The sequence below is a fragment of the Cricetulus griseus genome, chromosome 2, assembly GCF_003668045.3.
Source record: "Cricetulus griseus strain 17A/GY chromosome 2, alternate assembly CriGri-PICRH-1.0, whole genome shotgun sequence".
Taxonomy (NCBI): Eukaryota; Metazoa; Chordata; class Mammalia; order Rodentia; family Cricetidae; genus Cricetulus; species Cricetulus griseus.
In genome coordinates, this window is record NC_048595.1 from 158,305,007 (window position 1) to 158,319,658 (window position 14,652).

Here is a 14,652-nt window from a genome sequence, read left to right on the forward strand (position 1 = left end):
CTCCAAGCTTTGGAAGACTGAGAAAGACTGGGGATTTCTGTTTGATTCCTTCTCATTTTCCTTTTTCCTTGCCCTTTCACTGATACCTGAGTGTAGGAGAAGATGGCTCCTCACATCTGTGTGTGTTGTGGACCCAAACCACTATTAGTTCCAAGATATACATTGTTTCTTGGGTAGAGTTGCTAGGTTTTTCTTCCTGCTTGTTCTCACTTGATTCTTGTGAGAATTTTCTTTTCTCACAAGAATGGCTGGAGCTGTTCTGTCTAGCAGGACTTCTTGTAATGTAGGCCTTCTGTGTATCTAGCCTGCCCGTGGAGGTTGCCACTAGCCATGTATGACTAGGGAAAATGAAGAATCATTCCTGAAATATACTCCATGTGCTATAAAAATCATGTATTTACAGTTCAGTGGTTTATATTTATGGACTGTGCAGCCATTACTACAATCTAAGTTTATAGTGTTTTCAGTACTCCAGAAACCAAGAGCTACCCTGTACATAAGAACTGTTTTCTCCATCCCCACTCTCTTTGTTCAACCCCTGGCAGCCACTAATCCACGTTCTGGTTCTGCACTCACATCTTTTGGGTTGTGATGGGAGTATAGCTCTATGACTTGTTTCTTATGTGACAGACCCCCTTTATCTAGTGCAGTATGTTTGAGCATGCAGCATTTTAGAATGAGAAACAGAAAAACCCAGAAAGTTGATTTCTTCAGTGGTTTCTACGGTAGTTCTAATGTCCTTGCTCCTGGAGACCAATTTTTCTGCTTTGGCTTTGTTTTTAATTGAATGCTATGGTCCCCGAAGTCTTGCAGGGAGGTGGAGGGTGCTTTGATGTAGTTCTTATCAGAGGTTCTGCCCATGTGGCAGATGAGTGGGCTGCTTCAGTTATTTACACAGCATAGGCCTCCTCTTAATTGTAGGCTGCCTTGGCTGGTGGCCCTCTGGAACCCAGAGCTATTTACAGCCAGTAATTATTAGATGACTGTAGCCTAAACATTAAATAGAAAATTCAGATATAAATAACTTACATGTTTTAAATAACTTCACTTTATTGTTATAATCGTTCTTTTCCATTTGTGTTAATGGCTTTCTATGCCTGAATTGTAAATGAAGTTATCATAGGCATCTGTATATAGGAAGAAATAAAACTCATATCCATGGGTTTCAGTGTTAGGTACTGTGTAGTTTTAGGATCTCTCAGGGGTCTGGGAGTGTGGTGGAATAGGAACCACATACTTGCCTTGCTGAAAGACCATTGTTTTTATCCAGGGCAGTTATCAATGGCTTTTCATTCTTTTAACACTTTAAGTATTAGGATTGTTGATATATATGCATATGCATGTGTGAGTGCATGTATGTGTGTGTGTGTATGTATGTATGTATGTATGTATGTGTGTGTGTGTATGTATTGAATACAGATACAGTATTCAGATTTGTTTATCTGATCAGGTTTTTGGAAGGGTTGTCTTCCAAAATATTGTGGCAATATAAAAGAAAATGAAATAAGGTATTTGAGTAGTACAAGACTACTTCTCATGTGTCTCTGAAAGTGTAGCACCAGTAACAATAATAAGGTAAACTATTACTATGTGTTAAATATGCTTTTGGAATTGTATGTAAAGCATTAATTTATAAAGCAAATTATGATTTCTTAGCTGCAACAACAATACTTTTTCCTTGTAATAGAGATCCCTAATGCTCATGTAAGCACACTGTATGATTAAGCAAATTATATTGAAAACATTTTTTGAAGACCTTAAATTGTAATAGTGAAATTATATTACTTTTGGAAGTCTCTCTCTCTCTCTCTCTCTCTCTCTCTCTCTCTCTCTCTCTCTCTTTTCAATACTTTTTTCTGTGTATATGAATATGGAAATCTGTATCTTAACTGATATTTTTTTTGGATATTGACTAAGGGATTTTTTTTCCCTAACACTGTTTTAAGAAATTCTTGGGTATATTCATTTTAGTTTGTGAATATCTAGTGACAATAACAGTGTACCTTAAAATTAACTAGTGTTTTACAGAAACTGACTGCAGTTGATAGATTTTTAATTTTTAATTTTGGTACAGCTGCCACTGTTTTCCTTCATTGATAATAAAATAGTTTTGAAGAAATTAAGTGATTCCTCAAGATACTGAGATAAAGCCTCTCATTCCTGTTCCAGTATTTATCTCCCTCTCCCATTTTGGTGTTGGGGATGAAACCATAGTCTCATGTATGCTAAACAAACAACTTCTGAGCCTTTTAATGGCATTCTGTTTCTTACAAAACTAGTTTCTGGGGCTTATTTTAGTTATGTTTCTAAAATCCACCTTTGTGCTTCACTGATAACAGTGTACAGAACATTTTTGTGCTGAATTCTTGGGAGGCTTGTACTGCAGTGCAGATTTGTTTTCTCTAGAGGTTACAGCACTAAAGTGTAGGTGAATGCCATCATCTTTGACTCCTTTAAAGAGTGGCTTGCACATAAGTCATAGCATTATCAAAGTGAATATTGGACATTGTCTATGATTTTGAAGCATTAATGTTTATCCCAATAATAAGTATATCTGTATTTATATACTTGTATTTATATATTTGTATATTTGTTCCTTAATTTCTTGAATTACTTCAAAGGCTTTCAGAAAGTGAATCTCTGAACCCATATTTACCAGGAAGATGAATTCTGTCAGCAGTTGTTTCCCTAGACTGTGATGATTCTATTGTAATGCAAGAGTTTATGTTTTTAGGACTATTGGAAATTTATTTTAGTGATGTCACCCTAAATATGTTGAGAAGGAAAAAAGGCATTTTTAAAAAAATATTTTACCCCTGATGTTTTCCTTATAGCATATGCAAGGTGTGGCAGATTCTCAGCCTTCTGTGTGTGTAGGACAAAGAACATTGAGGAGTTGCCCTCCAATGCCAACTGAAGACAGACTCAGTGTCTTTTGCTGTTTAACAAGAATAATAAATAATTACTAACTTTGAAGTTTCACATGAAAAATAGGCATAAGCAAGACAAGCTATATTTTAAAAGACAGGATTAAAAAAGGAAAGGTAAAGATACCTTAATTTTTTTCAATTGTTTCATCTTTTAAGAATATAATTGCATCATTTTCTCTTTCCAAAAATTCCTATATACTCTTCCTTGTTCTCTTTTAAATCCATGGCATCTTTTTTTCATTTATTGTTATAATATACATGCATGTATATGAATGTACACGTATATTTATTGAATATAGCCTCTCACTCCATATAACTTATTTGTATGGTTTCAGAGCTGGCCATTTGGTATTGGATAACCAGTTGGTGAGCTCTTCCCTGGGGAAGACTGTTTCTCCCTCTCTCAGCGTACTTCTTTGTGTAGGACTGATGTCTCATGGTCTTTCTCTCTTGTACTTTGGGATGTCTCTTGCTGTTCAGCTCATGTTTGGGCAGCCTTGTTAGTGAGACTTCATGGATATAGCTTGTGACATTTCTGGGGGTCACAATCTTACAACAAATTTCTGTTCCTCTTGCTCATAAAATCTTTTTACATACCCTCTTGGGCAATGTTCCCTGAGCCTTAGGTGCAGGAGTATTTTGTAGATGTATCAGTTGGGACTGGGCTCTAAAATTCTGGTTGGTTGTGGTTTTCTGTAATGGTTTCCATGTGTTGGAAAGAGAAGTTTCCATGATGAGGGATAAGGACTACTATTTATCTGTGGGCTTGACAACAAATGTTTAGAATGTGGCTAAGGGTTATACTGGTTTAGTAAAGTGACAGTTGTAGGTTTTCTTCCAAGACCCATGACTTCACTAGCTCCTGGGTAGTTGGCAATGATTCCCTTCTTGTTAAGTGGGTCATAAGACAATTAGAGAGTTGTTGGTTACTGCCAAACTATGCCTGCCACTACTGCATCCATAGGGTTATTGAAGATTCCTTAATTTTTAAAACTTGCAAAGTGTTTCTTAGAAAAATGTCTATTTCTATAAAACCTGTGTCTACATGTAGGAAATGTATTTCTAGCATGAATAATCTTGATGTCACAGAAGTGTGAGGTCGCATGCAGCACAGTGGAGGTAATTGGAAATGGTTCAACAGTGAGCATTAGAAGTCTTCCCTTCAAAGATTAGAAACTGCAGTCAAAGGAGCTATGACAGGCTTTTTTAGGTCTTTACCATCTATTTGTGTGGATTATATATCCTATATCCTTGATTAAAATTTTAGACTATTGAAACATCTCTGCTATGACACCATTTATTTGGAATTAATGCCTGAGATTTGCATCACCTTATGTTTGTTTATTTATTGAGTACCTTTGCAGGATGATTCTGTGTTATGAAAGGTTCTTTGTCCTGGCAGGTTCCATGGCCCTTGAACACCAAATAAACACATGGACACTATATTAGTATGAGCCTGTTAACCAATATCTTGGGCTTCTTATTGGCTAGCTCTGTCTTAATTATTAACCCATTTCTATCAATCTATGTATTGCCACAAGGCTGTGGCTTACCCAATAATGCCGGCATGGTGTTATTCCTCCGGCAGCATCAGGACTCTGGTAGACTCCTCCCTACCTTTCCCAGAATTCTCCTCATCTCCTCGTCCCTCCTAGCTTACTGCCTCATTGGCCATTGGCCCAACAGTGTTTTATTCATCAACCAATAAGAGAAACATATAGAAAAGGACACCCCCCCACATCAATTCTGAAAATTCCTCTCAGCAAGATGGTGTGTTTTTTTTGCTTCAGAGGATTATATTGTATTTGATAAGGTCAGCATTAAACAGGAATTTTACAGTTAATTATTTCAGTAAACTTATAGCCCTGCCATAAGGGACAAGAATAGGCCCTTTGCCAGGGTACAATAAACAATCACTTGCAGAGGCTTAGTTTACTTAAGTTGCCCTACAACAGTATAAGAAAGATGAGGGTAAGCTTGTAGGAAAGGATTCTGAGTGGTGGAGCATAATGGGGCAAAAAGGTGCGCATACACACATATGTGACAGATCTGCTGAAGCTATGACCTGTTCTCTGAGGTAAAGGACAGGGAAGAATGGCTACAAATGTGGATCAGCTTAGGGGGTGAAGTATTTGTAGTGGAATGCATCTCTAAGGAGTAGTTTCTATTTTTCTTTGACCTGTTGAGAGGAAGAGTAGGACAGGAGGAGAACTCCTGTGGAGAATGACAGAGCAGATTAGATTGCCTATGGGTTTTCATGGTTGTGTGAGTTTTCTTTAGTAGTATTTATTGAATTGTCTTTCTGTAGGATTAAAGGTAAGAGTTGTTGGGTTGATTTAACTAAGGCTAATTATCTTCTTTTAAACAATCATTAAATTATTTATACAGGACACTAATAAGCAATTTAAGGGAAAATAAAGAAACAGATGCTGTCCATTTTAATTGAAGGTAAGAGTTCAGCTGGGTGTAGTAGTGTACACCTTTAATCTCAGCATTTAGGAAGCAGAGGCAGGTGGATTGAGGCCAGACTAGTCTACATAGCGAGTCCTAGAATAGCAAGAACTGCACAGAGACACTGTCTCAAAACAAAACAAAACAAAAAGTTTAGCCATTTGCTGTACTTTCTGTCATCACTGGCATGGAATGAACCCTGTGTGTAGCACTCAGTAGGAAAGATCCCTGTGAGCTGTAGGACCAGTGCTTTAGCTATGCCTGTGCTGTTTACACTGAAGTTGTAAGGTACTGTGCTGAGCCCATGCCTGTATTGTGCTGTGTGTACTATTTTAGCATAGCATGACTAATGAACACAAAAGAGACTTAGGTGCACCAAGACATTTTTGTATTGAGAGAAAATGTGACAGTAGAAGAGTAAAGATGCTTTTATTGACCCTTTACTCATTTGTATATAGAAATCTCTCTTAGGTTTTCTCTAAACAAGAAAGATGGGATTTGTATTCTTCAGTAGAAGCTTCTAACTTCTGAATTAATTGGAAAAATTCATGTTTTTTCCATTGCAGGAAAGTTCGAGATGAAAATTCATGATTTTGTTATTAACTTCTGCTAATATAATTTTGCTTGTGTTTGGCTTTTGTGACAAGGAGTCACTCTATAGCCCAGGTTGACCTGATCTTAGACTTGTGGCAATTCTTGCTTCAGCCTTCCAGGTGCTAGACTTAATGGGCATAAGCCATCATGTTTAGTTTTTGCTAATGTGAGGTGTTAAATTATGCCTGTGTGCACATTGTATGGTCACTACTATCTAGGTAGAAATAAGGTCCCTTTTCTTTGTAGCATTTGTCTGTTTGTACCATACATACTCACTTATGTGTTTTTTTATTTGAGTGCTGTAAATTTCTTTGAAGTATTCCAGCTCATATGTGTTATTTAAATTAAAATACTAAGCTTAATAGTATCAAATTTTAGATTTTACCAATTTTATGACATTTTTGTTTCCTTTTACTTTTTTATTTGTTCATTATGAAGGCTAGAGCTCAACTCTTCCTTTTGTTTTTCCACGTTTTAAAGACATATCTCTCATGGTAAATATTTAGGCAAGAGCTTGCAGCTGAAGTTTTTACTAGCTATGGTAAAGTGGAGGGGTTTATAACTTCTAAGAGATAGGATTTTCATTTATTTCAAGTTAAGGATTTTATACAGTTTTATGACATGCAGCTATTCAACTAAGTTTTAAAAATCTGGGTTGTCTTTAACAAATATTAATTAGATTTTTTTTTTTAAGATAGGGTTTTTCTGTGTAGCTGTGGGTGTCCCGAATCTTGCTCTATAAACCAGGCTAGCCTCTGATTCCTAAGTGCTGAGATTAAAGGCATGCTCTACCTTTCCCAGCTTTAATTAGGTATTTCATAAACCAACCATTGGCAGAGTTTCTGCATAGTTGTAGTTGTGTGCTGAGTGGATTACTGCCTTCAACCTTCAACCACCGCAGTGCGCCTGTAGGTGTTCTCTTTGATAGTATTGTCCTCACCAGGAGTGAGGAAATCAAGGACTACAGTAAAGGTTTATAGTGTGATGAAAATTACTCCAGTATAGGCCTATTTCTTTGTTTTAAGTTTTTTCAGATTTGTGTAATTATGTTTATAGAGCCTCTCTCCAGGATACATAAATGACAAGGGGAACTACTTATTTATTAAACTGTATCAAAGACTTCTTAATTAACTTTTCTAAATGTATTATGCCATCCTGAATTGTGTAGATTTAATTTGGGAGACAGTAATCACCTTAATTTCTAAGAGGCAAAGTTAAAAACAGACATGAGGATAGACTTTTGAAAGGATATTAGGAGACTTTGGATACTCTAAAGCTAACAAATTATAGTAAAAAGGGAGACTTTCCCTATAGAAATGTATGTGCTTGGTCTCATGACTTAGATTGCTTTTTAGCCTAACACTGTACACTTTTCCTTTGTAGAGTTCTCAGTATGTGCAGTGTGTTGCTGGCTGTCTGCAACTGATGCTCCGGGTCAATGAGTACCGTTTTGCCTGGGTGGAAGCAGATGGGGTGAACTGGTGAGTGAATGTCCTTTACTTGTATTATGACATTCAAAAACATTTCTCCTTGACATTTTAAAGTAAATTAATACATTTAATCATTTAAAAGAAGCATTTTTATTACTTTCATGCATGCTTAACAATGGATGTATTAACCTTCTTAGAAATCAGTATCTATTAAACTGAACATTTCTCCCCTTCTCTTGCTTGGCCTATGTTTTATAAGAGGTTAAGGCCTCTTAAGAACCCAATGCTGGTCTTCTTGTAGGATTCCTAAAAGTGGGAGTAGTGTCTCTGACTCTTTTGCTGTCTTTTGGGACCCTACTCCTCATACTGGGTTGCCTTGCCCAGCCTTAATACAAGGCAAGCTCAAGACTACAACTTGATATGCCATGTTTTGCTGATATTCATGGGAGGACTACCTGTTCCTGAACAGAAGTGGAGGAGTGGATTGGGGAGTGGAAACAAAGGGGTTAAGGGAAGGGACTGTGAGGAGAGGAGGAACGGGAAACTGGCCAGTATTAAAATGAAAACAGAAACCCTAATTCTGGACAAAACAAACCCTGGCACTGAGAATATAAGATAATTATAAAAGTATTTTGTGGCAAATGCAGGCAGAAATCAATAAGGAAAATAAGATCTCCAAAGAATAACAAATCTTTGTCACCATTAGGAAGCCAATTAATTTAATACCTAATGAGGATCTAGGTACATTTAAAACAGTTACTCTTCAGCTATGAGAGGAGCATTGCTTCTCCTGTAAAGTTTATATGGGATGCTCAAAATCAACAACAGAGTTGGTAAGGGATGATTTAAAGTGAACTTGATTGAACGATGTATTATAAGATACTTATTCTCAATCCTCACAGCAGACAGGTGCATGCAGTTTCGTAGAGCATTGCTTTCACACATTATTTAATCTTCATTGATTGACTGAATCAGTTAGAATAGTTATTCCTGTATTAATTCACAAAATTTTAATCTGTTGAGCTGGCATGGTGGCAAACACTGATCTCAGTACTTAATGGGAAGAGGTAGGCAGATTTCTATGAGTTCAAGGCCAGCCACAGACCCTGTTTCAGTCTTTTTCTTACTATTTATTTTTATTTAGCCCTTTGTCTTCTGAGACTTGAGGTGGTGAATGACTTCAAGGAAACAGTGTTTTCTAGACACAATAGGGTGGTTGTACTACTAACACACAGTAGTTGTGACAACATGTACAAAGACTTGTACCAGCTCAAGACAGCTACAATCTCAGCATGGAGTGGGGAGGTGGGTGTGAAGTCCCATCACTAACTGAGGCACTATTGGTATTTGATAGTTAGTGGGAGAGACAGAGTCAGCTTTCTTCAATGGTGTGACCCCAGATAGATTGACCACACTCCAGGGCAGGCCTACTCCTAAGAATAGTTGGGCAAAGCAAAAAAAAAAAAAAAAAAAAAAAAAAAAAAAAAAGCTAAGTCCCATTGTGTGAGTTTCAAAGAATTAATAAAATACTATTTATGATTTTTATCACATTTAAACTTATTTATTGTATGTGTTCAATGCATCACAACATCACAACATATAAAAGAGGTCAGAGGATAACCTATGGGAGTTGGTTCTCTTTCTTTCTGGCGATTGAACTCAGGGGATTGGGCTTGAAACCAGTGTTTTACCCCATGTTGCTGGCCCTAGGTTCTTGCTGAATAATGTTACCTGGAAGTCTTTCATGCCAGCCGTCGACTGGGTTGAGATTCTGTGGTTCCTTTTTTCCTTAGATTAGTTTTATTTGTTTAATTTATGGGAGAGAGAGAGTGTGTTTCTGAGCATTCTGTAGTCTCTTATTAATTTCACTTTGGCCAATTGTGGGGTCTGTATGTATGTATATATTGCAAGTAGAAGCTTCTCAGATGAGGGTTGAGAGATGTATTGTCTGTGGATGTAGCAAATCATTAGGAGTAGTTTAATAATAATATGTCCATTTTGCAGAATAATAGTAGTAGGTTTTTTTTCTCTAGGACCTATGTCCTGTCTAGTCTCATGTTGGTGCTAGGTATGGATTTCATTTTGTGGAGTGGGATTTAGATAAGTCCAATTAGAAAGTGATTGTTTACTCCCATGACATTCATGCCACCAGTGGGCATATCTTGCAAGGCCAGTCATTGTTGTAGCTTCCAGTGTTCACAACTTGGTATGGTTGATGATTTTCTGGTAGCCTGCAGAGCACCTTTCAGCACTATGAAAACTAGCCAATATGGATGAAACTTCCAGGTTTGTACAGGCTTGATGTTACCATGTTGTATGATTCAGGTATGTGGTGTCTTCATTAATACGCTCTTACTGTCAAGTTTTGGAGGGTTAACAAGATTATTGACAGTATTCTGTAATGTTTGAGGGCCCAAGGGACGTCACTGGCTAACAACTCAAAACAAACCCATTTCTGCACTGGGTTTTTATTTGTTAGCCTTCTTTGTGTTCTCTATTATAGGGTAGCTCTATTTAAACTCTTCTTTGTTCTTGAGTTTGGGAAAATTTATTTATGATGAAAACATCTACATTCTCATAGTTTTGAGAGTGTGCTTATAAAGTCAGTTCCATCATTGCTAGAGAATAAGATAGAATTATTTTTCTCTTTGCTTTCTTCTTCTGTTCACTGATTGAAATGCCTTCTCCTGTTAGTTGCTATTGTGGATGGAAAATAAACGAGTCTGAGTTCTCAGGTATGTTCACACTGTGTTGGAGGATTCATTAGAATGATATTGGTACTTATAGATAAGATTTATTATAGAGATTGCTAAAGATACACAGCTGGATCATGAAGCACAAAGACATGGCTGAGTTTTGAGGAATCTATGTGTAGTCTTTCCTGTGTTCTCCCTCTTCCATGAGACCATTTAGATTGCATCTTCCTCAGCAGTTAAACATTTGTGTTTCTGTTCAGGAAGACTATTTCAGACCAGCTCCTAAGAGTTTCACTAGAGGTTAGCTACATAGGCACTCTGTGCTGATAGCATATTTCATAGTTACTTCTACTGCAGTGATAAACTACCATGACCAAGAAATGGTTTATTTGGGGCTTACATTTCCAGAGGGATGAGTCTTGTTACCATCAAGGTAGGGAGCATGGCAGCAGGCAGGGGGCTATAGCAACAATTAAGAACACACATCTGGAACTGCAAACCGGAAACAGGGAGAATGCACTGGGCATGTCAAGAGACTTTTAAAATCTTAAAACCTGTCCCAAGTGATAGACCTCCTCCAACAGGGCCACACCTCTTAATCCTTCACAAATATCCACTGACTAGAACCAAGTATTCAAATGCAGGAGACCTACTGAGGAGAGTTCATTCAAACAGCACTGGAAATGGATATCCCAGACTTATAACAGAAAAGTCATTACCTAAACCAAAATGCTGAGGGCTGAATGGCTTATAAACAATGGAAATTTGGTTCTCACAATTCTGGGGGCTGGGAAGTCTAAGACCAAGGCACTGGGAGGTTAGATGTATGGTGAGATGTAATCTCAGATAACAGAAGGGCAGAGGGTCCTTCTTAGGCTCTTTTATTTGATACTTACGAAGGCTCTCCCCGTGTGACCTGATTTCCCCAAAGCTCTTTGTGGCTACATTGTCAATTTGGGGCTTATGATTTTAACCTATGAATTTGGAGGGACACAGACTTTCAAACCAAAGCTGTAGCCACCTAGCATAAACTACATGGTTTGTGCAAACTGGATAGGTACTGTGAACTTCCTTTATTTAAGACTAGCAGTTTCATGGATCTGACATTCTTTTCTGTGCAGAAACCCAAAGATAGATGTCATTCCATCTTTTACTTTCCTAAAAGATGCTGCAGTATCTGGGGCAGTGTAATTAGAATAATGATTTCATTATATCTTCCTAAGGAATTTCATATGACTACAGTTTTTATTATAATGGCAAATTAGTTCTAATTAATAAAATAGTAATATAATTAGTGCAATAATATTTATTAAGGTGAAATAGCACAAAATCACTATAATACCATAGTGTGTTACAGGTTTTTTTTGTGTGTGAGAAAAGGGGGACTTGGTCTATTAATAAAGACCAATGAAATACAGACTAATAAAAATTTTCTTAATGCTACCTGATACAATGAAATAGCTGATATGGCTATTCTCTTAGCAAATAAGGACAGAGCTTACAACCAAAAAGTTAACTACCTGGTCTCGGGTCAGTCAAGTCTCTAGGCAAGGACTTGGGCTTCAGTCATCTTCAAGGGGTGCCCAGCACCTCCTATATGAGCATCTTGGGATGCAATCTCCTGTGTATCTCCAATAATGTCTTCAAAGGAGATCAGGTCTATACTGCTGATTCCAGTTTAACAATTCTGTACATATAATCCACTGAGCTGTTAATTAGGAAGACAATGCCATGAATGACTTCAGTTCATTTTGATGCTGACAAACCTTGGGACTTAATGTCCTTGATGTTAATACATGGGGGTCACAGGACACCTTGACTGTGAACCTAAAACTGAGACTAATGACTGAGGACACAAGGGAAGAACATACAGGTTCCTAGACTGACCATGTTTTAAACTGTCACATACTGGCAAGCCAGTGGTAACCCTGTTTGACAGAGGCACAGTTAGAAATGCAAAATTGCCTTTCTGATTCCAGAAAACAACTATACTGTGCTCCATTTATACTTCTAGTCATGTTAGTCCCTATGTTGTGCATACCCTGAACACTCTGGTTTCCAATGCATCACACAATGTCTGAAGCCATGTGTTCTGGGACTCCATAATGAAAGTCCAACCCCTAGACTTTCAATTCTCAGTATCCATATGCAGTCCTTTCCCATTTATTGCCAACACTGGCAAAATCTGATCTCTGTGTTATAAACACAGTGCCTATGGCATTCAAGGCAGATGCCTGTACCAAAGATTATTATCTTAGGCTGCCTTTTGGCAAAGACTATATTCCAGAGCTCAAGACAGAGTTGGGAAAATTCCTCCACACAGACAGAACCCAGGAGGTGATAGCACTCTAGAGGGGCAGGGTAGAACTCTGCAGTCAAGTTGTTTAGATTGGCCATGCCTTGCACAAGCTTCTTCAGTACAGCAGTGGAGAAGTTGTTGTCATAGAAATGTTGTAGGTTTATAAAAGATCTAGTTAGCCCAGATGGTTATTGAAGGATACAATGAATTTTATTTTACTAAGCTGAAAGCAGATACCCTTTATCCCAAATCAAGGAACCTGTAAGAATGAATTAAAGTTACAAAATAACAACCTGTCTACAGTTGATATATTTTTTAATTCCAAAAAGTTAAATGCTAAAACTTGTTGCTTTGGATCCTCTTGGCATATAGAGGTAGATCAGATCTTGCTATTGTCATTATTAGTGTTAAACAACTTTAAAGGACAGTTGACAATGTTAAGTATCTGGTAGCTTTCCTTTTCTCAGAAAGGAAATATACTTTTTAATTTTTCTTTTGCAATGAAAGTTTTTATTTATTTTTTGATGCTTTTCAAATTATAACCAGGAAGGATGTGAGGAGAAAGAATTTCAAGTGTTGTCTATTTAAAGAGCTGGTCTAGTCACTGATTACTAAAAACTATTCTATATTTTAATCAGCATATTGACTTGTTTGGTTAGGAACCTATTATATACAAGATACAGTGTTTTCCAATATTTATATAGGAGAACTATCCTTTTCATTGTGCTGTGTATTGTATTGACTATACTAGCTATCTGTTGGTTAGCACTGATTTTTTTTTTAATCTATTAATTTTAACCTCTCTCCAGCTCCTCAGAAGGAGCTATCATTGTTGATGCCTACCTCCTTGGAAACTTTGGTACTTTGGTTTCAATAGCTGTGTCCTTTTTTCTGTGCTTCCCACAAGTTCTGTGGTGACAATTAAAAAAAAAAAAAGAGGAGACTAATTGGATATGAAGAGTTAACTAGATATGTATTTGCTAACTTTCCCTGAAACTAAAGCAAAGGATGATACTACCTCTAGGTTTGGGGTTAGGATTACAGAAATTAACATGCTGGAGGACGGGGTAAAGCTGAAATTTAGACTTTTGAGGAGGAGACTGTCCTCTGCCGTTGGTGTCAGTGATTTCTGAGGAAGATCTTTATGCAGGGCCCAGGCTTCTTGGGTGGGAGCACCAGTGGCTGGTGGTGGTGTCTCTGAGGCTGTGCAATGAGGCTTATTCTTTTAGGCCTGGAACAATTGGCTACTGCCATTGGAAGGATGTGCTACCCTGTGAGGAAGTATTTGCCTAGGTGATGCTCATAGCAGTTACCTTTTGTCTGCCTTTCTAGTCAACCTCTAGCTCCCCATACTGGGACCTGGCATCTAACCCAGCTGGTGTCTAGGGCATCAGCAAAGCAAAGTATAGAAGGCTTGACTTAGTTGCTGGAAGAGAGCAAATGAATCAATCATTAAGATGTTGATACTGTAAAAACACATAATTTTGTAGCAGTTGAGATACTGATAGTATTTATTAAAAGCAAGTTTTATATAACAGCCTAACCTGAAAAGAACTCCTCTAGGCAGAAGAAATAATGCACAAGAAAATTAGGAGTAGTCCAATAAACTCAGAAGTATATACAAATCACAAAAATGTGGAGTTGATACAGATACGCACCTCCTATTAAGTTATTTAAAGACTTGAGAATTTTATTAGAACAACTTTAACAGAAAGATGGCTTCCCCTCCTTACCATTTTCCTTTTTTTTTTTTTTTTTTAGCAACTTGGGTTAGTATGATAATGCTTTTTCAAATTGATGAATCAATATTGATGTATTTGTAGACACTTTGTTGGACTTTCTGTGGATTTTGTGCCTCCTAAGTTCAACTGGTCATTTCACTTGCCTTATTTGGTAATTTTTGCCCTCTGTTGAATGTGGATATTCCTCAGAGATACATCTTTGGGTTTTTTCTTTTATATATTCTCTCCTTCAGGACAATGAGAAAACCCCTTTCATTTCAAGAGAATGTTTGCAGTTTCCTAGTTTTCTAGAAGCTTCTGACATTTTCAGATTACCAAATTCTGTAACAGGTTGTATTTCTATCCCCAAACTCATTGCCTCATTTTTCTGGGTTTCTTACCTATTTAAAAATTATTCTCTTAGTTGTCTAAATTCAATAAAAATTACTTGAAAGGTGTACATTCTTTTTGTCAACACTCCTTGTTGATTTTAATTGTCTGATACTTCCTTGTAGCATTCTTTCCAAATCT

General features: G+C 37.2%; 1 protein-coding gene across 4 annotated transcripts in view; it reads left to right on the forward strand.

Annotated features, from left to right (window-relative positions):
- Window positions 1–14,652, forward strand: part of Atp6v1h (ATPase H+ transporting V1 subunit H) — an 85,374-nt gene that overhangs the window by 17,384 nt on the left and 53,338 nt on the right. For all 4 annotated transcript variants that reach the window (XM_035440033.1, XM_027398937.2, XM_027398938.2 and 1 more), the window contains one exon: window positions 7,359–7,456. In XM_035440033.1, coding sequence (XP_035295924.1) covers window positions 7,359–7,456 — 98 coding nt within the window. The remainder of the gene's footprint in view (window positions 1–7,358; window positions 7,457–14,652) is intronic.